General features: G+C 41.0%; 2 protein-coding genes and 1 long non-coding RNA gene across 12 annotated transcripts in view; all 3 read left to right on the top strand.

Moving 5' to 3' along the window:
• mical2a (microtubule associated monooxygenase, calponin and LIM domain containing 2a) overlaps positions 1 to 3,128 on the top strand; it is a 52,503-nt gene extending 49,375 nt beyond the window's left edge. For all 5 annotated transcript variants that reach the window (XM_077518464.1, XM_077518460.1, XM_077518462.1 and 2 more), the window contains one exon: positions 1,231 to 3,128. In XM_077518464.1, coding sequence (XP_077374590.1) covers positions 1,231 to 1,599 — 369 coding nt within the window. In that variant the 3' untranslated portion in view covers positions 1,600 to 3,128. The remainder of the gene's footprint in view (positions 1 to 1,230) is intronic.
• Positions 3,129 to 4,285: 1,157 nt separating this feature from the next.
• LOC144017293 (uncharacterized) lies at positions 4,286 to 15,893 on the top strand. The gene is made up of 2 exons (XR_013283155.1): positions 4,286 to 4,889; positions 15,330 to 15,893. It is a non-coding gene; the product is annotated as an uncharacterized LOC144017293 (long non-coding RNA).
• A 1,988-nt stretch (positions 15,894 to 17,881) lies between these two features.
• Positions 17,882 to 26,781, top strand: part of tead1b (TEA domain family member 1b) — a 55,377-nt gene continuing 46,477 nt past the window's right edge. For 3 of the 6 annotated variants that reach the window (XM_077518451.1, XM_077518449.1, XM_077518448.1), the window contains exons 1-2: positions 17,883 to 18,118; positions 18,552 to 18,681. The gene's annotated coding sequence lies outside the window, so the exon portion shown is untranslated. Of the gene's footprint in view, positions 18,119 to 18,551; positions 18,682 to 26,781 lie in introns of all 6 variants that reach the window. The other 3 variants (XM_077518447.1, XM_077518446.1, XM_077518452.1) reach the window with 2 other exon arrangements.

The raw sequence follows: 26,781 nt of genomic DNA, 5'->3' as shown, positions 1-26,781 counted from the left end.
TTGTGTAGTTAAAGCAACCACGTAGGTTTGCTTTAGGTTTAGTGGTTGATATTCCTTTTTTTTTTTTTTTTGTCCCCCTTTCCCCAAAAGTTCTAGTGGTATTGGTGAGTACTTGTATCGGTATCTTGTATCGGTAAGGGCAATATCGTGATATTAAAACTGCCACAATATCGTCATCATGTTCACAATATTTAAAAGGAACACATCTGTTTAAAAAGTGACTTTGATTTCCATTTGTGCAATTCTAGCACCCTCTAGTGGCTTATTTATTAGTTCAATTTAATTTTCATTAGGGGATGTTTTGGCCTTCTATGTTTAAAATCTATGCTAATAGTCAAATGAAGGGGAATCTAATTTGCTTGTGAAGCGTTCAATGTATGCTTGCATTAGCAAATAAGTGCCTCAATATTGTTATTAGAGATTGTAGGTGGTTTATATACATTGCTGTTATGTACAAAAGCCCAAGATTGAGCTTTTTATTTTATTTGTATTTTTTATCACAATATTGTGATCTTTTTTAAATATCGCCAACCCCCTCCCCCCCTCCCCACAATATCGTGATAATTATCGTATCATGACCTTCATATCGTGATATCGTATCGTGATGTTTGGATATCGTCACATCCCTAGTATCTATAGGGCTGTGCAATTAATCAAAATTCAGTTACAATTTCAATTACACTCCACAATTACAACATTTGCATAATTGTAAACAAAATAAAAAAATATTAATACTAATTTTGAGTTGTTTAAATGTATATATTTGCACATTTTCTTTCTAAATTAACTAATTTAATAAAAATCTTTAGTCCAAAAGAAACTTGCATAATTAGTGTTTCAGTGTGTAGTTTTTTTTTTTTTTTTTTTTTTTTTTTTTTTACATTTACTTGTATTGCACCAAAAAACAAATGATCATCCTAATCGTGATTTCAATTATTGCCAAATTAATCGGGATTAATATTTTCTTCATAATCAAGCGCCCCTACAAGCACTATCAAACTTTTGTGGCTTTCTGTAGTTTTGACCGGCTCCATGTCGTGTATGGCTGAATTATACTGCCCCCAGGTGGCCAGAGTGTGCACAACAAAGCCAAAGGATGTGGCAAAACTAATTATTTTCATTCTATTTGTCTTTATTTGATGTTTTATAAATCCCATTATAAATGCTATTTTTCATGTTAAAAACACATTATTTGTTTTTTGTTTTTTTTATCCTGTGTCTCTGTTGCAGAGTCGTTTCGGAAGCCGGTTCGAGGGCCGATGCGCCGCTGCGGAAGAGCGCACCTCCTCCGGCCGTCCGGTGGCCCCGCCGAGCCAGCCAGCAGCAGGTACCTTCAGCTCCGTATTGAGGAAGCAGCTGAGCAGGCCCGCGAGCGTGGCGCGCGCCGTGTGTAGCGCCCCCAGGCGGGTGTGCCGGGAAGTGCGCGGGGCAGCACGGGACTTGGCTAGCCACCTCAGGGACAACGCCTACGATTATGCCTTCCTGTACGAGCTGCTGAGCATGACCTTTCCCTTGTTGCTCATCTTGTACGAAGTTCTGCTGCAGATGGAAATGGAGGCCGGGCCTAGTGGGCTGGACTCTTGGTTTATGTTAGGGTAGGAACGTATCGGGCCCGAGCTCACGCCCAAATCTTACTGTCAACACCAAGGTGCTTGTTAGTTTTTTTTTTTTTAAGGTTTGCACCGAATACGTTATTGGTTAAATGGCATAATTGTACACATTTTTTTTTATTTTATTTTTTTTTAGCAAAGACGTTTTGTTATTTATATTAGGACCGTGAGTTGAGCAATTGAATGATTTGTAGTTATGCTATAAGGCTAACAATAATTACAATAAAAAAATATTAGTACAGCAGTTGCAATAACTAAATACTGACAAATAGAAATGTTCCCATTTTGATCCAGATTAAAGTCAAAACCAAACAGCATATGAGCATATTTCGTGTTTACCAAATGTTGGCTCAAATCTGGATATTTTTCAATATTACAGAGTAGAAGTCAAAATTTAAGTGGCTTTTTATTTTATTTTTTTAAAGGAATTGAATGAAATCGGAGAGTAGTCCTTGGTTGAGTATCCAAGAGAGTACACTGTAATTTGCACAAAGAAGCCCTCACTGCTTAAATAGCATGCAGTACATTATCAAAAATGTAAGTTAAGAGCTTTTTTTTTTGTAAAGCGCGCTTGACGTGAGATGTCAGGCTGCTAAAATGACAAATGGTTGCTGGATGTTTTCATCAGTGATCCTTCGAGTGGCTCTTATAGCACACTTCCAATTGCTTTACTCAGGTCATGATGACTGACTGCATTCATGCACTTTATATTGGAGAACTGCCTTATTAAAGATTTTGAAAAAAAAAAAAAAAAAAGGACTGAAGTCGCATGTGATTTGCACATGTGCAATTTGCTTTAGGAATTGGTTTGTACTTTGCTGCCATCTACTGTCGAGTTTCAGCAAAACAAGGGCGGACAATCTGCCTTTTTTTTTTAAGTTCTTCCTAAAACGAGACTCCATTTTTATGTTTTTTAATTTACTGTAGACAAAAGATGCTGGCAAGCTTGCCACTCTTGCTGTAACCCGTTTTACCAAGAAGCCTCCCAGTGGCTTCCTCGACCACCTATTGATGCTCATCGAGCACTTTCAACTTTTGTACATGTTGTTTTTGTTGACCGCGACATGGCGTTGGATTGGCTTCTCAGCTAGTTAACATTAACATGCTGCGTGACTGTAATCGCGATGTGGTGTTCATTACTCCACCGATGAAAAAACTCATTGTTTGAAATCTGTTCTTTAAAAAATGACATGCGACTGAAGCAAACTTTGTTTGCACGCGAGTTTCTTCTCGATTTGAAATATCAGTACTGTATCCTGTGTTCAAGACTCTGCTATATTCCATTGTTTTCCTTCTTTCGTGTGTATGCTCTCTGTGTTTTAGACAGCTCTCTTCTCCTCGCTTGATGCGTCCGAGTCAGCTGGATTGTTAGAAATAACGTGTTAAAGGTGATCACGTGCATGGTCATGGGGTTGTGTGTTTTATTTCCCGTTCCTGCACACGCCAACATCCAAATAACTGCTTTATCTCAATGTACAGTTGTGAGTGGATTAAAGTTGGCCCCCGGCTTTGACATTACTCACCACGACTCTTGAAATGCTTCTGTGTGGCTTTTTTTTTTTTTTTTTTTTTCCTCCCCCAGAATCAACAACTGCTAACATTGGGGTTGTTTAAAAATGGGACAGAATAGCCAAAAGTGACACATCATTTGGTTTGATAGGAGAAATTCTGCTTAAACATAGAATACAGAGGCTCAAAAAAAAAAGTCTACACACCCATTTTCTAAATATCAGTCATTATCTGCTGTAATTTATTGACATCAATAAGGTTTGTGAAATACTTGGATATCAAATAAACATGCTGTAAGATTGAGAGCTCCAGTTTTGTCGTGATGCATTTTAAAGCAGATGGTGCATGTCCTAAATCCATCATGCAAAGCTTCAAACTAATTTTGCAAGTGGCTGGTCCAAAAGGCACGATTTAATTAAAAATGCAACCTTATAAACAACGATGACCCTTGAAGATTTCACATTAACCTCCAAAGTCTTCACTTCCTTTATTTTATGCTGTTGACTGAAAATCTTTGGCATCAAAAGATGAATGAATATGACAAGAGTTCAACAGTTTATTTTATTTTACCAGATATTACTGTATATTTTGATTTCTTTTGACTTAGACAGCATATGAAATGAGACACCAAATTTTATGGGTGTGTATGTATTGGAGCAGACAGATAAACAAAAATAAATTGACTTCAAATGTAAGGAGACCCTAAGGTGACATGGTAGAAAAAGAAAAAACAAATTGGCGTTCCCTCGCAAAGTTACGCTCCCTCGCAAAAACATTCGCGTTCCCTCGCAAAGATTGCGAGGACGCTTTTTTGTTGTTGTTTTTTTTAAATGTACTTCCGGGTCATCTTCCCTGTAACCAAAAGCGACAAGGATGGAACGTGTTAACATGAAGCAAAGCAGTGGGAAAGCTTTCCCGAAGCGACGAGGATGGAAAGTGTATTTTCCCACTAGCAGTGGGTCACTGCTTTGTTTACACAACAATTTATGCATAAATTTAATCTGGTAGATATTTGGAGGGAGAAAAATCCCAATGGGAGATCATATACCTGGAGTAATAAAACACATTCTTCTCTATCTCGCATAGACTTTTGGTTGGTTTCCAATTGTTTTGATAGCAATGCTGTTAATGTGAATATTCTCCCTACCCCACTAACAGACCCTAAAGCAATTACAATCCATATTGTCTTAAGTCCTAACACACAACAGCGTAGGAGCTCATATTGGAAGTTGAACAACTCTCTCTTTAAAACATGAGGTAGTGATTAAGTCAGTTCAATCTTTAATTCATCATTTTTTGCATGTGATAGCAATGAATACATGTAAAAAATCCAAGATGGCGCCGGTGTCTGTGGCTTGCCGTCTTTTGCTGTCTAAGTTGATTGTCCTCCTGCTGTGTTTATCTATTTTTGTCTACAATGCCGGCTCGCTGCTTGTATATGATCGCCAAACACTGCTTGATCTTCGCCCCTCTGCCAAAGTTTTGACAAAGATCGACTTTGAATGTCATGGCTTTACGGCGTCTCAGCAGTCTCACTTACCCGACTGGATACCTGCCCACCTTTGCCGCACCCTTGCTCCACTTCCTCGACGCAAACGTCGCCGACGCCGGGGCAAACGCGGCGGTCAGTTAGTGAAGTTTAAAGCTCATTTTGCCCGACTTCCCGTGGCTTCCCGGAGGAGAAATGGAGCGATACCTGGCCTCTTTCTACACCCGCGATCATTGGATCCAGTGGACTCCTGGCTGGCACCTGTCATCGGCTCGGCTGAGGTAACCCGCTCTCGCTTTTGTTCCCCTCGTCCCCGCTGGCGCGGGGTGGATCCCCGCCATTTGCGGGCCCTGTCTCGGGCTCCGCGATCAGCCACTGTTTTGGACCCGCCGATTCCGGCTCGGTTCGGCCTTGTCAATGCAAGGTCGGTGGCAAACAAAACTTTTATCCTGAAGGATTTCTTTCTATCCCGTGATCTGGATATTCTCTGTGTTACGGAGACATGGCTGAGTACTGGTGACTCCTCTCTCATTGAATTGTTACCGCCGGATTGCTGGTACTTTAATTCCCCGCGTTCTTCAGGCCGAAAAGGAGGAGGAATAGCAGTTGTTTTTAAAAATTGTTTTATATGCCGGCAGATTTATCTACAAGTCTCCTTCACAAGCTTTTAACATTGCTTATTGGAACTGGGCCGTTCTAATGTTGTACTGTGTGCTGTCATTTATCGACCACCCATGTACAACAAGGATTTTATAAGTGACTTTTCAGAGTTCTTGGCCGAAATTCTGCCAAAATATGACCGTGTTCTTATTCTTGGGGATTTTAATATTCATATTTGTTGTCCTGATGAGTCAATCTCCAGGGGATTTTTAAATATTATTGACTCTTTTAGTTTTGTGCAGCACGTAACTGGACCAACCCATGAACTTGGACACACACTGGACTTAGTGCTCTCGTATGGCTTGTCCATCCATCCATCCATCCATCTTCTTCCGCTTATCCGGGGTCGGGTCGCGGGGGCAGCAGCTTCAGGAGGGAAACCCAGACTTCCCTCTCCCCAGCCACTTCAACCAGCTCCTCCGGCGGGATCCCAAGGCGTTCCCAGGCCAGCCGAGAGACATAGTCTCTCCAGCGTGTCCTGGGTCGTCCCCGGGGCCTCCCGCCAGTGGGACATGCCCGAAACACCTCCCCAGGGAGGCGTCCAGGAGGCATCCGAACCAGATGCCCGAGCCACCTCAGCTGGCTCCTCTCAACGCGGAGGAGCAGCGGCTCGACTCTGAGTCCCTCCCGGATGACCGAGCTTCTCACCCTATCTCTAAGGGAGAGCCCGGACACCCTGCGGAGGAAACTCATTTCGGCCGCTTGTATCCGGGATCTCGTTCTTTCGGTCACGACCCACAGCTCGTGACCATAGGTGAGGGTCGGAACGTAGATCGACCGGTAAATCGAGAGCTTTGCCTTTTGGCTCAGCTCTTTCTTCACCACGACGGACCAATACAGAGTCCGCATCACTGCAGACGCTGCACCGATCCGCCTGTCGATCTCCCGCTCCATCCTGCCCTCACTCGTGAACAAGACCCCAAGATACTTGAACTCCTCCACTTGGGGCAGGATCTCGTCCCCGACCTGAAGACGACACGCCACCCTTTTCTGACTGAGGACCATGGTCTCGGATTTGGAGGTGCTGATCCTCATCCCAACCGCTTCACACTCGGCTGCGAACCGCTCCAGTGAGAGTTGGAGGCCCCGGCCTGATGAAGCCAACAGCACCACATCATCTGCAAAGAGCAGAGATGCAATGCTGAGGCCACCAAACCGGAACCCCTCCACGCCTCGGCTGCGCCTAGAAATTACTCTGCTCCTTTGAAAACCCGGCGCACCAAATCTGCACTCGAGCCATGGTTAAATGACACTACTCGTGCTGCCAAACGAGAATGCAGGAGAGCTGAGCGTCGTTGGAAAAAAGACAGGCTCCAAGTTTCTCTTAGTATTTTTAAAGAGAGCCTGTTAAAATATCAAAAGACTGTGAAATCAGAAAAGCATAAATATTTTTCTGAAATAATTGCTTCCAATTGTAACAATCCGGGCGGCACGGTAGTCGAGTGGTTAGCACGTCCGCTTCCCAGTTCTGAGGTCTCCGGTTCGAGTCCAGGCTCGGACCTTCCTGGGTGGAGTTTGCATGTTCTCCCCGTGCCCGCGTGGGTCTTCTCCGGGTACTCCGGTCTCCTCCCACATTCCAAAGACATGCATGGCAGGTTAATTGGGTGCTCCGAATTGTCCATAGGTGTGCTTGTGAGTGTGGATGGTTGTTCGTCTCTGTGTGCCCTGCGATTGGTTGGCAACCAGTCCAGGGTGTCCCCCGCCTACTGCCCAGAGCCAGCTGAGATAGGCGCCAGCACCCCCCGCGACCCTTGTGAGGAATAAGCGGTCAAGAAAATGGATGGATGGATGTAACAATCCCAGGGCTCTGTTCAAAACCATTAACAGTGTTCTTAATGTTCCTATTTCTGCTGGTTTTGATGCCTCCGTTGATCTTTGTGAAAGATTTCTTAAGTTCTTCACTGACAAAATTGTGTCAACCAGAGCCTGTATTGCCCAGCCTTCATTTGATCTAACTACTCCTATGTACTATTCATCTACTTTTGTTCAATTTGAGCCAGTGTCACTCTTATTATTGAAGAATATAGTCAGTAATTTGAAGCCCTCAGGTTCCCCTACTGATGCCATCCCTCCTCGTTTGTTTAAGGAGGTTTTTGACACTCTTGGACCACATGTCCTTGAGATAATTAATTATAGCCTTTTTACTGGTATAGTACCAGGTGATTTTAAACATGCAGTCGTACGACCTCTACTTAAAAAAACAGGCCTTGACCCCCTCATTTGTGCTAATTTCAGGCCCATTTCTAACCTCCCATTTATTTCAAAAATATTGGAGAAGGTTGTTTACTCTCAGTTGTTACCGTTTTTAGAGAAAAATGGTGTCACTGAATTATTTCAGTCTGGTTTTAAAGCGCTTCATAGCACAGAGTCTGCTCTTTTGAGGGTATCAAATGATATATTTTTATCAACAGACTCTGGAAAGTTTGTTGTTTTTGTTCTCCTTGATTTGTCTGCTGCGTTTGATACCGTAGATCATGACATTTTAATTTCTCGTCTTGAGCATTATGTGGGCATTCAAGGGGTCGCCCTCGAATGGTTTAGGTCATACTTAAAAGATAGGAGCTTTTGTGTAAAAATTGACGATTTTGTGTCCTCTCAAGCTCCTCTTCCACATGGGGTTCCACAGGGGTCAATTCTTGGCCCTCTTTTATTTGCTCTCTATTTATTACCTCTTGGTTCTGTTTTTAGAAAACATGGTATTTTATTTCATTTTTATGCTGATGACTGTCAGATCTATTTTCCCCTGGCCCAGAACAGTACAATACAACAACTCACTGACTGTCTAAATGATATTAAATCCTGGCTTTCTTTTAATTTTTTGAGTCTGAATGACGAAAAGACTGAAGTGATGTTGTTTGGACCAAGTAGCTCTTCCTCTGCTAGTGTGGACCTTGGTCCACTAGCACCTTATCTCAGGGACTGTGTCATGAATTTGGGTGTTAAGTTTGACCCTGATTTTAAATTTGAGAAGCAGATTAGTTCTGTTGTACAGAAAAGTTTTTATCAGCTTCGCCAGATAGCTAAGGTGAAACCAATTTTATCAAGACTGGACTTGGAAAGATTGATTCATGCTTTTATTACAACTCGTCTTGATTATTGTAATTCTTTGTATGTAGGCATTAGCAAGACTGCTCTTGCCCGTCTGCAACTTATACAAAACTCTGCTGCTCGTCTGCTTACTCAGACACGTAGACGTGAGCATATTACTCCTATCTTAGCATCACTGCATTGGCTCCCTGTGCACTATCGAATTAATTTTAAGCTTCTGTTGTTTGTTTTTAAATGTTTGAATAATCTTGCACCTCCCTATTTATCTGAGTTGCTTCACCCTTATAGCCCACCCCGATTACTAAGATCAGCTGACCAGTTGCTTCTGGTAGTTCCGAAAACAAGGCGGAAGCTTAGGGGTGACAGAGCGTTCGCGACTGCTGCTCCCAGGTTGTGGAATCAATTACCACTGTATGTTAGACAGGCCACTTCACTCCTGGTTTTTAAATCACGTTTAAAAGCATATTATTTTTCCCTGGCCTTCAGCACATAGTATTACTGATATTTACAAGCAGTAGACTGGCATGAATTTGTTTATATTATTTTATGTGTTTTGTGATTTCTAAGTATGTTTTTATATTTTATCTGGTTTTATTATCTTATTTTATGTGCAGCACTTTGGTTCCATTGTGGATTTTTAAATGTGCTATACAAATAAAGTTGATTGATTGATTGATTGATTGATTGATTTTAGACATAAGTCTTTGTTAGAAAAGAAATTTTGCTGTAATTGGGAACTTATTAAATTTGAATTGGCTAAATTTTTAATAAAGTATGGGAGTTCTGTAACTAAAGCTAAAAAAGTGGAAGAAGAAAGTATTGTTTCTGAAATAACTGCAATATCTCAAAAAGCACCGTCAAGTTTGTCTGAAAACGAGTTACAACGCTTAATGACTTTGCAAAACAAATTGGATGACATTTATAAACTGCGGGCTGATGGGGCCTTTGTTAGAAGTAGAAGAAGATGGTTGGAGGAAGGAGAACAGAACACTGCCTACTTTTTTTCTACTGGCAAAATTTCATGCCAAGTGTAATACAATTCAGAAATTGAATATTAATGGAGATATTACAGATGATTATAATAAAATTACAAAATATTGTTCTGATTTTTATTCCAAATTATATGAATCAAAGTATAATGAAGATTTCACTTGTCAATTTTGGGAATCTCTCACAGAAACACAATTAGTTGATTACGGTTTTAAAGCTTCATGTGACGAACCAATATCGTTGCAGGAGATCACCCAAGCAATAGATAATCTCAAACTTAATAAATCTCCTGGAACTGATGGAATATCATCAGAATTCTATCAAATGTTCTCAAAACAATTGGCACCCTTTCTCCATGATGTGTTTTTAGAATGTATAGATAAGGGATCTCTCTCTCCTACTCTAACTCAAGGTCTAATAACCTTAATTCCGAAGCCAAAGAAAGATCTTCTAATTGATAATTGGCGTCCAATTTGCTTATTAAATAATGACTATAAAATCTTTGCATTAGTGTTTTCTCATAGAATTAAAGCTGTTCTAGATTCCATAATTGATGAGACTCAATCTGGCTTCATGAAAAATAGACATATCTCCAATAATAGATTAGTATTAGATTTAATTGATTATTCATATTTATGTCCTGATGACAGTTTTATCCTATTCTTAGATTTCTATAAGGCTTTTGACACAATAGAACATAAATGTATTTATCATGCCTTGGAAAAATTTGGTTTTGGGAAATATTTTTGCAGTGCTGTCAAAACGACGTACACTAATGGTAATTGCTCAATCAAGTTGCATTCTGGTACTACTACACGTTTTTTTTTCTTAAACGTGGAGTCTGGCAGGGGTGCCCACCATCTTTTTTTTACTTTGTACGCAATTACTCACCGATTATATTAAATTTAGTCCCTTGCAGGGTATCTCAATAGCAGATAACAACATTATTATTAGCCAGCTGGCAGAACTTTTAAGAACAACATTGTTCTTAAAAGATCTCTATTGAATTAATTAATACATTCTCCGCTGCGTCCGGCCTTTGCTTGAATATAAAGAAATGTGAACTTTTTGCGCTCAAAGACTGTGACACCCCTGCTATATGTAATATACCTGTAAAAGACTCTATTACTTACCTGGGTATTAACATCTCCAAAGATGAAGAGACTAGGTGAAACTTGAACTTTAATATGATTATTGACAAAACTCAGAAAAAAAAATTGAATCAGTTGTTCCAACGCGACTTATCACTAAAAGGAAGAATTTTGCTGACCAAAGCTGAAGGATTATCCCACCTCATATATGCTGCTCTGTTTCTTGATGTCAACAAAAAGATTTTGAGTGATAGAGACAAAATGCTTTTTAATTTTGTTTGGAAAAATAAAACTCATTAGATTAGAAGATCTGTAATGATGAACTCCTATAATAGAGGTGGCCTTAACGTTTTGGATTTTCGAACTCTAAATAATACCTTCAAAATAAACTGGTGAAAACAATTCTTAAGGAACCCATTTTCAATCTGGAATTTGATCCCAAATTTTGTGTTTTCGCAGCTTGGAGGCCTCAAATTTCTTTTGTTTTGCAACTACAGCATTCCAAAACTTCCCATTAAATTGTCTAATTTCCATAAACAGATGCTTCTTTCATGGTCTTTGATTTATAAACATAACTTCTCACCCCATAGATATTATTTATGGAATAATGCAGATATTATACGTAAACGTAAATCCTTATTTGATCCCGTTTGGTTCTCTCATAATATTCTTCTGGTTGGTCAAATGTTTAATTCAAATGGCTTGTTTTTACCAGGAATTTGTTTTGAAGTATAATATTACGATTTCTGTCTCTGACTTTAATGCCGTTGTAAATGCAATTCCTACTGGTGTTATTATCTTGTTTAAAGGTTTAGTTGGTTACAACTTCAACCTAACTCTGTCTGTTGATCCAACCAAAACAGAAATTGTTGCGATTTGTTTTTCCCATAAACGGAATAATAACTGCAATGTACGAAAGTTGTTCCAGAAAGATGTCGCTTCTGTACCTTATGTTGTGTTTTATTGGAATAAAATTATTTTTATCTTAAATTTGGAATTTGAAAAAAATTCTAAATATTTCATCAATAACAAAGTGAAAGAAGTATCTTTTAAAATAATTCATAGATGTTATCCATGCAAAGTTTTTCTACAGTGGTTGAAGAAAAATATTAACACTGACTGCTCCTTTTGTCAAATTCTCCTGAGGATATATTTCATTTGTTTTGGGATTGCCCGTTTTCCAAAACATTTTGGAAAGATATTTATAATTCTGTTTTCATTATTGTAGAACCACAACTTTCTCTTTGTTTTGAAAATATACTGTTTGGCTTCAATAGTTATCCATCTAGATGTCAAAACGCTTTTCATTTAATTAATTTTGTTCTCATATTGGCAAAATGGCACATACACAAATGTCGATACATTAAGCAGAGACCTAGTTTTTTCATGTTCGAAAATGAAGTCAAACAATATATTAAGTCTATTGGTCATTCCACAAATAAGAAAGCAAGCAAAACCTTATATTTATGTGAACTGTAAAATATATTTTTTGTAGAAGTTTATTTTCATATGTATTTGTCTCCCCCTGGCTGTTGTGTTTTGTATTGTTGTTCTTTCAATAAATAATTATTTAAAAAAAAAAAAAAACTGCTTTGTTTACACGCTCCGTCCTCGTCGCTTTTGGTCACACGGAAGATGACCCGGAAGTTTTTAAGAAGCCCCTATATAAGGTGACATGTTAGGGAGAAAAAAACAATTGTTCGTTTCCTCGCAAAACAAATTGCGCTCCCTCGGAAAGATTGATAACGCAAACGTTTTTGCGAAGGAACGCAATCTTTGTTATCAATCTTTGCGATGGAAAGCAAACGTTTTTGCGAGGGAACGCAATCTTTGCGTTCTCTCGCAAAGATTGCGAGAGAACGCAAAGTTTTTTTTTCTACCATGTCACCTTAGGGGCTCCGTACAAATGAACTCCTTTTGTTGTTTTGGCAGTGGATTTTATATTAACACTCACTCGCCATCAGTTTTGGTTTCAATTTCTTTAATTTGACAGACAAAATATTTTTGTAGCTTTGTAGTGTCGTTTCACACAATCACGTAGAAAATGGATGGATTCAAACAAAATGTTCTATCCTGTCCTATTTATCTCTGATGTCAATGTTTTCCATCTACAGCAAAAATAAATAAATAAAAGAATTGTTCATTTATTGCACATATTGCCTTCATGCACTGCTGAAAGGAGTTACTGGCCTTTTTGTGAAGAGTTATGAAGAATCGGATGAAAGCCAGATAGATTTTAATCATAATTAACACTTCAGATTTTCATCTCACTGTACCTGTTTGAACTTTGAAGATGTTTTATAATTAACACTTTTCAATGGGTTATTGTGTTTATTTCACTTCATAGATCAAATGAGATCACGCCATACGCCAAGGACTTTTATTTCGCTGAACACTGGAGTGATTTGTGATGTAATTAGCTGTGTAATTATGACATTGTAATGTCAAACTTCTCTGTGTTATTTTATTGACATTTACTCAAAGTTCCCCATCATTTACATGAGCAGTAGGGGACAATAGAACAGTTATAAACGCAATGCAGATGTTAAAGGAACAAAACAAGCCACTTAATGTTGAGATTTTCCGTATTTTTAAACTGGAACAGCAGCATAAAAATATGCCAACATGCCTATCATTGCAGTTAATAATGTTCAAACCTTTGGCCCTAATAGAAATAATCAGAAATGGTTTCGACGGTTTACATAATTCATATTGTTCAGAGTGAAAATGTTTGACTTTGTTGTATAAAATGGCTGAATTAAAACATATTTGTCTTGTTTTATTTTGTCTGCAAAGTGATTACAATTTTTTTTTCTTCTTTTTGCTCTACAGATAATTAGTTTTGTTTCAATTCATGAAGTTAGTTTATTGAAATACTGCACATATTTGTTGTTATATTTGTTTATCTTGATTTTGTTGCTCTGCTCCAGTTTGTGAACATCATCCAGGTGTAAGAGATGTGCTGAATAGACCACCTCGAGTTTACGGAGAATATTACTTGCCGGCTCTCTGAGTGACATACTTGCAGCAGCTGTTATTGCTATAAATGTAATGTCTTTCCTTGAGTGTCAAACTAGAAAACTGTTTACACAGTGATGATGATTAGCATTTGAGCAACAGGGCAATCAGTCTGAAATTGGACTAAAATTACAAATGCCCTAAAAGCTGATGAAAACACACAAACTGCTGTGAGAAATTTAATCTAAAACATAATGTCAGCACTTAGACATAAATCATCCTTTTAGTGTCCGGGTGGAAGAGGATTCACAATGGGCGGTAGAAATAAATTGTTTCATCTATTTACATTTCCTCTATGGAGAAAAATAATTACACTATTCTCAAGCAAAAACCTGGCCAAGCTCAGCCAGTAGCCTATAACACAAATTTAAGGATAGGATTTGAAGTTGTCTGCTTTGTGTCAGTCAAATGAAATTAATATGTAGTACTTATTTATCAGGAAAAAAAAACAGAGTAGCTACTTTTTGTTCGTCTCCATTTTATGAAGTAACAGTAGAGCAGCAACGAACTGATGTTAGCCATGCTAGTTAGCAAGTCATTGGCCTTGCAAGTCTGTGGTGTTATTTATTTCACCAATTGTAGACACGTTAATCCTGGTGGATGCTTGGTTCTTTTCAAGACAGCATTAACTTCTTAATTGTCCTGGATTCAAAAATGTTTTAACCATTATAAAATGATGCAGTTTGAACATTTAATTCGGAGATTCTTTTGTGTGCCACTAGAGGGAGCCCACTTTACACTACTGCAGCCACCAGCATAAATTAATGGACTCCCAGTGCCAATAATCTATTACCTTCAAGTCTAAAGTATACAGATGGGTTCCAAAAAACACCACCTTTTAGGTGAAGCCATCTGACATGTCTGTTAAGGTATATTATGTCATGTTTGAAAGTGTTAACCCTCCTGTTGTGACTGCTTTCCAATGAGACTACCAGTGTTGGGCAGTAACTAGTTACTAGTAATGCATTACTGTAATTTAGTTACTTTTTACAATAACTAATACTCGAACGCATTACTTTTTTAAATATAGTAACTCAATTACAGTTACAATATAGTGCGTCAGTCAGTTACTTGATAAATTATTTAATTGAATTTAATTGTGCGAGGATAAGAGGTTCGGAATCAAATAATGATTGGTCTGTTGTGTACTGTACTACTTCCTGTTTACAATGGATTGCCGCTGCCGTGCTAACGAAGAAGACGCATTGTGGGTGGGTATCGGATTTGACAGTTTTTGTTTTTTAAGTAAAGAATTACTTTTAAAAGTAACACATTACTTTTTGTTGACGTAATCAGCGCAATTGAGTTACTTTTAAAATGAAGTCGTAACTGCAACTAGTTGTAATGACAGCAGTAATATCATTATCCACTAGTTGGCAGTATAGCCTTATGTTTGTGTGTTAGGACACAGAACGAGAGTTACCAGAACATTACACTAGTTACTATTTTTTTTTAGTAACGAGCACAACACTGGGGACTACCATCATCTGCCTGCAGCGGACAGGCCCTCCTGAAGCTTCCTGTTGCTAGTTTGACAAATGGCTGGAGTTTCCCTTCTACTTCATACTGGATCAAATGAACCAGGCACGGTGTTCGAGCAACAATGCAAGGAAGTTGCGGCAAACACAGCACAACAACATCATTAACTGCACACCCCAGCACTTACTCTTGGGAACTTGTTAAATCCACAGTAATCCTGGTGATGAGGATTGAAGATATTGCCTCCACCAAAGCACTTTTCTTAGGTCAAGTCCATGCACAAGTAATGGGTCAGAGGACTTGGACTTTTTTGGCATTCAAATGTACTTATATAAAGTCTGACATGATCGTCCATGTCCAGACAAATATGTAAGTATGTTTATGTTCTCCCTTAATACTAACAGTTTGTTGTATTTTTTTATTTATTTTTTTTAGTGGCAGTCGGTGAATGTTCAGAAACTAGTGACACTTCATAAGCAAGACTCATGGATGAATGCGGCACTAAATACCGAGTCCTGGATTTCTTACCTCTGACATTTAAGCCGCAGAGACGGACAACGATTACCAATTGTTCTGATCCACCATCATCCGTAACGTCCAGCATCTGCGATGCCCTTCTTCACCAAAAAGAAAATGATCACCCGCAATCATATATCATACAACTAGAGCATTTCCAGCTATTAAAGGGAAATTACACTGCTGTCTTCATATACTGTATCAAATAAGCAAGCCTATCATTCTAAGATGAGTACTTTTGTGTCCTCTGTGTTGCACAATGAGCGCTTTTCCATCACTTTCTAAACTACTCACCAAATGGTGAGCGAGGAAGGGATGAGATGGCAAGTATCTGAACTTGTAATTGTGTATTAATGATTTTTAGACTTTATTTCATTTCCCTGTGTTCATTTATAGCATCTCCTTGAAAGCTGTGTTATTGTTCCAAACATGAAGTTGTACTTGAAAGAACTGGGTCAACACACATAAAACACTTTTGAGATATTTTGTGTCAAACTGCGTTATAGCAGAACTGTTTTATTGCCAGATGGCAGCATCTCTCTTTTCCCGATTCTTTTTGATAATCGCACGTAAAGCTGGTTGTTCTAAAAACATGTGTCTGTGTGATATCACAAAATCCCTTGCCTCTGCAAAAATCTGCGCGCACATCTGGTCCTAATCACATTTTAAACATGGGTTATGCAATAATCTGACTTTAATGTCTGTATCCTTCTGGCAGTATCTTCTGTTGCACAGGCAACGTTTGCTGCCGCCGAGATAAAGAGATTAACCTGCAAGTGCGCAAACTGTTTGAAACAGTGTGACAACCAAATGGGTGAAAAAGAACATTTGATTTCAAGCGCCGTTTGGGAGGACTTCATATTTTGTCACTTTTCTATTATCTGTAGCATGTCTTTGAGAAGATATTTATAAATGGATATTTCTTTATTAACGGGATGATTTCTTCCCATTTTGCTATAACTTTCAGAAATCACCCTAGGGGCATATTATTGTAAACCTCAATGTTATAGACGATTCTTCCCATTGTGTGTGAATAAAGGGAAAACGTGCAGCCAGCTGAGCAGTCAAAGAGCAGAGCGCCGGCGCTTGGCCTTAGACAACGATCTGATTAGAGAAGGTTGGCGACCAGACTAAACCAGACCAGACAGTTGCAGCAGCAGAGTATATCTGGGGGGGAAAATGAGCCGAATTAGCCTAATTCTATTGTCCAATGGCCGCCATTACAAAGTTGAAATCACAGTACTGTCAAACTAATCTTTTGTTATGAATGGGCTCCTGTGCCATTTTTCACCATTAGTGTGACCTTTAACCTTTACAACTCAATTGTTTTTTTTGTTTTTTTTTTGAGAGAAGTAAAAATGAGTAACTGCAATAATGAGGTTGCAAAAGTAGATCCTCTTAACTTGGATGTGGCTGTATTGGTAAATTGGAGCCAGCACACCTGCCACCATTAAAATATTTACCTGAAAGGGTCCATCAAATTTGACACGACTGTAGAATTTGTGTTCAAGCTTTCCTATTGGATCTCATAGCTCCATTTGATGACTAAGAAACATCACCAGCCAGTCGACATGTTCACGTAACAGGTTAAAAGTGTGACGGTTGAATAAAAATGAACCAAAAAAATGTATTGACAGACAAGAATGATGGGCATTTCTACACCCTACCTTCCACTCTGTGGGCCAGACGAGCACAGGCAGGCGTTAAAAGGTGTCGATGGATGTCTTCAGAGCGGCACTCGTTCATCTTCCTCGATGGTTTTCTTTTGAGAGACCCGTGTCAAAACACAGGCGCTCTCTAATGGATGACTTGTTCAGACAGGAGCACTGTTGTGTATTTGGCTGTATGGACACATTCAAGTGAATCTACTGAAATGCTTTTTGTTCATTTAAAGACTGAAGCAAAGACATGAAGCGTTAATGTTTGGATGAAAATCATGTTATTGAATTTTTTCTTCTTCTTCTTGAAAGTTCGCTGTTAACAAAAGCAGTAACACAGACAAGTGTTTGAAATAATAAAATAATAATAATACTATTTTTAAAAGCCGAGAAAGCAATAAATAAATCCAAACTTGTCAAACAATAATGTTTGCTAATTGTGCTTTTGTGTGTCGCTTCTGAATCCTCTCAAATCCTTATTAGCTTTTCTTGTTGCTTTACTGCTTCTGTTTTCCACTCTTATGTCGTTTGTAAGCGAAGGATGGATAATTTTTTTTCCCCCAGAGCTAGAAGCTGGATATTCGGTGGAATATCGGTGGACTATCCAGTATCCAGAATATTCCTTTTAAAGAAAATATATGTTTTGCCACAGGACGAGCCAGCGGCTGCGTGAATACTCAAGGTTCGTCTACTTTGTAATGACAAAACGGTGAGTGCGACGACACCCAACTTTCCGCGCGTCCCTGAAGGCCACAGTTCCCGGGATGTCAACGCGCCCTCCCTGTCCCCACTCGGCCGAGGGAGGCTGCAGGGCTCCGGGATGACGCCACCTCTCGCTCCGCCCCCGACGCAAACTCGCTCTTTGCGTTCATTTCATTCCTCTTCTCATTCCGAGCATTCTTCGCATCTCTGTCAGTGAGCGAAGCGATTCACCTTCCTTGCCGACCCAGAAACACAGAATAACTTGGCAATTAATATTGTAAATATACGCAGTAACACCACATGAGCTCAAAATGGACATTTTTTAAAATATGAGATATCAATAACGAGGTAAGTTCCATTGCTAGTTGCAGGCATTCAAAGTGAATGTAGACTTCTATTTGCTGGGTTTAGTTGATGACTTCTCAAATAGTGGATAGTTTAGAAAAACGTTGGCCTATTTATGTTTGTTATTTCTCCCACGGTGCGTGGAAACGCTGGCTGTCGTGGGCTGTTAGATGGCCGACTCGCTGTTGCAACAGGCACTTTGAACGCTCGCTCTCGTCGCTCGAGCGGCGAAAATCTTTTACATTTTTCACATTTTTGGAGAAGAAGGCTGCTCCTACGCCCCTTTTAAAAGCGCCGCTTGCCGTGGGCTCCGTGTCAGAGCTCCAGAAACACCCACGGGGGATTTAAGCAGCAACTCCAAATATATATCCAGTTCGGAAAATATTTTTTAAAAACAACATGACGATTGTAAGCGTTGCTCTTCTCCTCTCTCTAGTTGTTGGTTCGGTCGACACTTGGGGGACTTCACCGGAGGCTTTTCGGACCACCTCGACGAAAAACACCGGGGAGACTTGTTGCTTCGCCAGCTTGGACGTTGCATTTTTAAATCGTCGTCGAAGTTCTCTGTGAGTACATTTTTGTTCCGTGTGTCTTTCCTCCACTGTTCTTACAAGACAAGCGAGGGAACCGCGGGGGAAATAAGTCAAAAGTCCATCATTGTTTCACGCTTCACGTTCGCTCATGAAACTAACAACAACAATGCCAAAATAATAAAGGTAGCTTTATTTGAAGGCTGGTTTTGGTTTGGAGGATAAAAACAAAACAAAAAACAAAAACAAAAAAACTAAACAAAACAAAACACGTACAACCGGGAACTTACACAGACTTTAAGGTAAAAATGCCCTGACGCTGTTATTGTTGGTACAGTGTCGGAGGAATATAGGCTTAAATCGACGCGTTACTCGTTGGAAAAGTAGATTACTCCGCTATGTCTGGTACTAACTCGCAGGAAATTGACGTTAAATGTTTGTTAAAATGTCATTCGTGGTGCCTTTTCTTTGCCTTTTCCCACCACCGTTTTTTCCTTAGAGAGTTTCCTTTAGTTTGGGAACTGCTTGCTCAGCTGAAAGTGAGCCCACTTACAAAATAGACCACCAGTAGCACCAAGTTTGACACTACTTTCTCTTCTGCATTTGCATGCAATTTTCCCGTATTTTTTATTTTATTTTATAAATATTGATTAATGAAAATAAGAAGATCTGATTTACTACAGCAGCTAGAAGTACTATTTGTTTGTATCAGACCTTTTCAATATTTGACTTTTTTTTTTTTTTTTTTTTTTTTAGCCAAAGCAGCGCTGCAAAGTCACAAGATCACTATTTTACATACACTGCTTTGATGCAACAAATCCCCCACCACGCCAAAAAAAAAAGAAAAAAAAGTGCCATTTACTTTTCCTAAAATGAATGTCAACTGTATGGTCAAAGTTAAATAAGCTAATTAGCCACCGCATAAGTGCAAAACAGACTTACAGAAGCACTGGAGTGAGCAAAATGTACTCTCAGGTTGTGGTTTAAAGCGGCTTTAATTGCTGGAATTTTCACATCTTCTACTCTCGGAACACTGCCTAATTCTCAGCTCTGTAGAGGATCAACGAAACATAAAATACAACAAATTGGCATAAAAGGGTTATTATTTCCAGGACTAATTCTGAACTCGGCATAACCCCAAACATTACACATTATAAATCTTCTCGCTAGCGGAGGGTGGAGGGTGGGGGTGAAAAATGAAATGGATGCTTTGTTTTCAGTTTATGCAATCAGGCAACCTGTTGGACCGAAGCCTGTTCCTGGTCATAATTTGTTCAATAATAGGACATATTTGTAATGGGATCCTCCCAAAATCTGTCTGTGTTATATGGCACTTTGACATAGAGCAATATGGTCTTATGGTCATGAGTACGAAAAAAGCTTGGACTTGGACTGGCAGTCGGTTATTTTTATATATAATTTGAAGTTGCGTAACTTAGAAAAATATGAGTTTGGCCTTAGACCATTATGACCATTTTCTCAATTTTTAAAAGGCTGCCTGTGTTACTTAAGTAAATATTTATTTAATATAGCAAGATACTACTCTTTTATCAATTAATTTTATGTATCATGACAAAAATCTGAGTTATCACAGACAGTATAGAGAAACCCTACTGTTTAAATGATCTCATGCATTTTATTATTTATCTGTATTGTATTTGTATGTAGTAACTTTCCATTTATTGCCGTAGACCAGTTTTCCCTCTGTGTATTTTATGTCAATTACAAAGTTATTTCTCATATGCATTTGAATTGCTTGAACATAATCTGTTGATGTTTTTTTTATATAATGGACTAATTAAACATGACTATGAGTGTGATATTAACATTGTTTTATTTTGTTAGTGTAGAAGTTCATAAATCACAAGATTCTGAATTATACAATACTACTCCGACCACATGTCAGTTTTCAACGGTTCCGGCAAATTTTAAAAAGAGGACACTCCCGCAGGCTCCCAGACTGTTTGTGCCCTGAGTTAAACCCTAGTCTAGAAAGGGAATTTTAGAGTGTGGGGGTGTGTGTGCTGCAGCTCAGCAGTTTGAGCAAAGCCCGCTGAGGCCAGCCGAGAGTGCCACCAAAAAGGAAAAGCTGGCTCAAAGCCACTGACGTCATCTAAGAAAATCTGCTTCAAACGGCAGCCATAAATGGTCCACTAGCTACCGGAAGCACTTTGGTCCGGTCAGACCTTCTTAGTTAATGCAACACAGTTGTTGTTGGGTTATTTCCAAAAGCCATGCAAGTTCAAAAAAGGCAGGCTTTGTTCAAGTCTGTCATGTCTTGAGTCTTCTGGTCCTATAACCTTAATATGTAAATATAATCCAAGCGTCTTGTCTCAAAATCTCATTCGTAAAATATGTTGTTTAATGTTACTAACATATTATTCTTTTGTGTGATCTTGAGAGACACTAATAAAAGGAAGCTTACTATAGCATTCTCTGAATCATCCTACAGTATGACTCACTTTATAACACTGTTCTAACAACTGCAGCTCTTAACCGCAGTGAGGGTAGGAAATCTGGGCTTCAACAACTTCCTCTCCCTGTGCTGGCAATAGTTGTGAGTGACCATGGTGCTCAGCCTTCGATGATTAATAGGAAACAAAGGCATGAGACCACTTCATTTACTGAAAGTGTGTATAATTTTTGGCTTCTATTCAGACATATTCTCCAATCAGAGCTGCGGCCACAAATTTCCACATGACACCTCCTCAATAGATGCTGTACTGTAACCAGGACTGGCAGAGATAAGGCTCTCTGGCCAGAAGGTGCCCTGGATTCTGTGGAGGCACAGATAACCTGGAGGGGATGCTTATAATATTCAAATGCAGAATCTACCCTATAAGTTAGTTTTTAATCTTAGCTGGGACAAATGGAAAGTTATGCAAACTTGGTTTTGGCTCTCCCTATTTTTTTTTTTTGCCCAGCGCATGTCAAGTACAAAGTGCAGTATAACTGTGTGCATGGGTCCTAGAGTAACGAAATGAGCTGGTTGTTGCAGAGAATAGCAGTTAGCTTCGCTAGCTTTGGTCATTTTGATTGCTGCTAGTTTTAAAATATCCATTCCAGCGGGACCTCAATATGAACAACTCCGCAAATATGGAACTTACCTTTGTCGCCAAAACGTTATGACCAATAATGCGTGGGAAATAAGAGCGTGATTACAAAACCTCACAACTTGTACCAACATCATAGGGCAGGGCTCCCATTAACTAATTTGCTCCCAAAAACGTATACATACGCGCTATTTTAAATATTACAATGGTCCGAAAGACGTATATAGTTGTTTTTTAATTTTTTTTTTTAATGCTAGCGCATACAGAAGGCTTTGATGCAGCCTCTGAACTGAAGAGAACGCTTGAAGTAATGGTAGTTATTACAAAAACGGCCAGCAGTTGGCAGTAGTGTATAAGCGATCAACCAGGGCCATGTTGAAAGTAGCTCTTTTCCCCACTGTTTTAAACAAATTTATGAATAATGTTAATTTCTGCAAGACGGAAACAGATAGAACTATACTTTTTTTTCCCTATGAAAGAAGAGACTAATCTTTCTTTTGGTGGGTTCCATGTTTTTATATCCATAGGACACAATATTCTGTGGCTCTTCATCAGTCAAAATCCAGCCGGGAGCGAAGGGGGTTGCTTCTGTGAAAATGTCTGGGAGTGAATGAGTTAATAACTACATTCAGCTTAATCAGGATAATGGTAAAATGTTTCATTTTTAGTCATTTTTTCTAAATGTGAAAACATTTCATCGTGTAAAAAAGATTTGGGATGGGAATTTAACCAATTCCTTTTTGGAAGGTGGAGGCTAACAACAGAATTTATGCGTCTGTGCGCCTCATTTATAAATAATGATAGGTTGATACTATATTGATCTCTAAGGAAATTCTGGATGTTTGTCAAATATCAGCGCACAACATACAGCATGTCAAACTGACCTAAGCTGTATTATCTCGTGAAAGCATGGCTGTTCTGTCTGATAACCACTCTTCTAATGCTTATTGCTGCAAAACGGAAACAGATAGAAACTGTAACAAACCGACTACTGTCAGTGAAAAAGGGGATCCCAGAAAATGTAGGCCCAGACAGGAAAATACAACTTAGTTGAGGTTTATTCACAAAACCCACCAAAATGCAAAACGCTGGCCCAGATGCCAGGAGAAAAAACTAAAAACAAAGCGTGAGTACAATACTCGGAAAAGTTAACAAAAAACACTTGCAAAAGGCAAGGAGAAACAGGGGTTAACAAAAAATACTTACAACGCAAGCTAGTTCTAATTACAATAACACACACTACAATCTAACTATATACAAAACAGAAAGCGCCGTGGCAGATACTAACTTATCAAATCAAAAACAAGACTATACTATAACGCGAGACTAAGATTCAAGTACAAAGGTCTAGAGAATGACTTGAGCAAGGGCTGCGTGCAAGAAATAATCCGACAATGATCTGTTGTGCTGGGAGTCCTCTTAAAGACCTCTTGATTGCGGGAATGCGCCTCAGGTGGACACGCCCCCTTCACTTGCCCACTGGAAAAACACCAGACACACAGAGCAGGATCATGACATGGTGACCGGCCCTTAGCTGAGGATACCAGGGTGTTACGGGCATACTCCACCCACGGCAGGTAGGTAGGTAGGTAGGTAGTCCAGGAGGTCGGGCAATCAAGGCACACACAACGGAGGGCCGCTTCCAAGTCCTGATTGGCCCTCTCGGTTTGGCCATTGGATTGGGGGTGATATCCAGACGACAAACTGGTCGTGGCTCCCAACAGTTTGCTGAACTTCCGCCAGACCTGGGAAACAAACTGGGGTCCTTGGTCTGATACCATGTCAACTGGGAGGCCATGGAGTCTAAAAACGTGCTTGACGAGCAACTGGGCCATCTCCCAGGCGGACGGTAATTTGGCCAGTGCCACAAAGTGGGACACTTTGGAAAATCTATCCACAATTGTCAGAATGACAGAGTTCCCTTGGGACGATGGCAGGCCGGTGACAAAGTCGAGAGAGAGATGTGAGACCAAGGGCGTGATGGAACCAGCAAGGGGTGTAGCAATCCTGCAGGTGGACGGCGAGTGGTCTTCCCTCTGGCACACGCCAAGCAGGTTCCCACAAAGTCCGCGACCTCCTGTCGCATCTCAGGCCACCAGAATCGCTGAGCAAGGAGTGAGTGAGTGAGTTCGGTTGATGCCAGGGTGGCAGGCAATCCTAGACTCGTGCCCCCACCGGAGAACATCAGAACGCAGGGGCACCGGAACGAACAGCCTTCCGGGGGGGGCACTCGGCAGGGACTTGGACGCCTTCCAGGGCCTCCATGACCCTTCTTTCAATGTTCCACTGCAAAGCCCCCACAAAGCAACGGTCCGGTAGAATGGTCTCTGCCCGGTTCTCGTCACTAACTGGGTCATGGATCCGAGACAGAGCGTCGGGCTTCCGGTTCTGGGATCCCTTACGATAGGTGAGGGTGAAGTTGAACAGCAACGCCCATAGGGCCTGACGCGAGTTCAGTCTTTTGGCAGTATGGAGGTATGCCAGGTTTTTATGGTCTGTGAAGACCGTGAAAGGTTCTTTAGCCCCCTCCAGCCAATGCCGCCATTCCTGCAAGGCCAGTATAATGGCCAAGAGTTCCCGGTTCCCCACATCGTAGTTGGACTCGGCTGGGCTTAGTCGCTTGAAGAAGGCGCAGGGGTGGAGCCTCTGGTCGACCGGAGAGCGCTGGGACAGGATGGCCCCCACTCCTGAATCCGATGAGTCCACCTCGACCACAAAGGGAAAATCCGGATTAGGGTGAGCAAGAACCGGTGAGTTAACAAACATATTTCAAAGCAGAAAACGCCTCTTCTGCTTCAGTAGTCCATTTAAAAGGGACTTTATTAGATGTCAACCGAGTAAGAGGTGCGGCCTCCTGGCTATAGTTACAAATAAATCGCCGATAAAAATTAGCGAACCCTAAGAAACACTGCAATTGCTTCCGGGTGGTTGGAGTCGGCCACTCAACCACAGCTTGAGTCTTAATGGGATCAGCCCTAAGCTGACCCCCTTCAAGAATAAATCCCAAAAACGGCACTGACTTAGCATGGAATTCACACTTCTCCGCTTTCACGTATAGTCGATTCTCCAGTAGCCGCTCAAGAACCAGCCGGACGTGCTGGCAATGCTCTGTCATATCCTGGGAGAAAACCAATATATCATCCAGATAAACGAAACAAAACACGTTAATCATATCTCGCAAAACATTGATAAAACACTGAAAAACTGCAGGGGCATTAGTCAAGCCAAACGGCATAACCAGATACTCAAAGTGTCCCAGAGGGGTCTTGAAAGCCGTTTTCCATTCGTCCCCCTCTCATATACGAACCAAATATGCGCTGCGGAGATCCAATTTAGTAAACACCTCTGCAGACTGCAATGGGGCAAACGCGGCATCCAGCAGCGGGAGCGGATACTTATTCTTCACGGTAATTTTGTTTAATCCTCGATAGTCCACGCACGGCCTTAAGGTCTTATAAAGAAAAACGCCCCCACGTGGGGGACTTCGAGGGTCAAATAATGCCCACGGCCAACAAGCTCGAAATATATTCCTGAAGGGATTCCTGTTCCGGTTGCGATACGTGAGCTAGGTAAGGTGGCGTTAGGGACTAGATCAATCGCACAATCATACGGCCGGTGAGGTGGTAAAGACTGAGCGCGGTCCTTATTAAAGACCTTCTTCAAATCATGATATTCACTAGGTACATTATCTAAACAAATGTACTCAGTGTCAGTATCGACAGTTGGTATCGGTCCGCCATCTGCGGACTGAAGACAGTGTGTGTGACAAAATGTGCTCCAATTTTCCAAGGCTGGCTTAGCCCAGTCGATATCAGGGTTATGCAATTTTAACCAGGGAAGTCCCAGAACAATTGGAGCCAAGCGAGAAGGCATAACGAAAAATTGCCTTCGTTCTACATGATTCCCGGAAAGACGCAAATCAAGCGGCCCGGTGACTTCCTTCACCTCTGCCAGGAGGCGCCCGTTAAGATCCAACACTCTTAGTCTTACTTAACGTTTCCACGGGACAATTTAACGTATCAATAATACATGGATCGACAAAACAATCATCAGCGCCCGAATCAACAAGGGCTACTACGCGGACTCTCTTTCTGTAACCCGACACTTATCCTTGCAGTTCCATACGCTTAATGTCCGTTTCCGTGTTCAGTTCGAGATGCGACTCGGATTTCATCGGGTCGTACTCACACTGTCCATCGGTCGGATTGTCGGTCTGGCTACTGCCCAGCTGGGTGGTCGAACGCAGATGAACCGTTGGCTTCCTCGGGCAATTGGCTACACGGTGCCCCGGCTGGCCACAGTACAGGCACTCCCCTGCGATGAACCGCCGTCATCTCTCCTCCGGTGGTAGCCGCCCGCCTCCTAGCTGCATGAGCTCATCCGTGACGGGCCCGGACTCCAAGTCCACATTGCGGTGGGCACCGTCGGTCCTCCCCGTAGCTCGAGGCCGCTCTCCGGTGCGTTCCCGTAGCCGATTGTCCAGGCGAATCGCCAGTGAGATGAGTCCCTCCAGACTGTCGGTGTCATCGCGAACCGCAAGTTCATCCTTTACGGAAGGGTTCAGTCCCTGGCGAAACACACAACATAAGGCACGATCGTCGAACCCGCTCTCAGCAGCCAGTATACGGAAGGTGATAGAATAATCTGCCACGGACTGACTACCCTGCACATAATCTAACAACTGGCCTCCGGCCTCCCTTCCCTTCACAGGATGATCGAAGACCCGTTTAAACTCTGACACAAAAGCGGGTAAGGAAGACCGGAGGTCTGGTCGCGCGTTGCTCACAGCCATTGCCCAAGTAGCCGCCTTGCCTGACAAAAGACTCATAACAAAAGCCACCCATGATGCGTCACTAGCATAAGTAGAGAGTTGCTGATCAAAAACAAGGGAGCAACGGTGCAGAAATGTGGCACAGTCCCCGGGTTGACCATCATAACGAGACGGGTGGGGCAAAACGGGCTCGCGAGCCGGAGCCGCGGTCGCCCCCGGGTCCCGATGCTCGACCCGAACATACAACTCCTGCATCTGACGAGCGAGCAGGTCCATCGCTTTACTAAGTGCGAGCAGGTCCATCGCTTTACT

Source organism: Festucalex cinctus, chromosome 4, assembly GCF_051991245.1.
Source record: "Festucalex cinctus isolate MCC-2025b chromosome 4, RoL_Fcin_1.0, whole genome shotgun sequence".
Lineage (NCBI taxonomy): Eukaryota > Metazoa > Chordata > Actinopteri > Syngnathiformes > Syngnathidae > Festucalex > Festucalex cinctus.
Note: the sequence above shows the minus strand (reverse complement) of the source record. Positions and strands in the feature narration are given on the sequence as shown.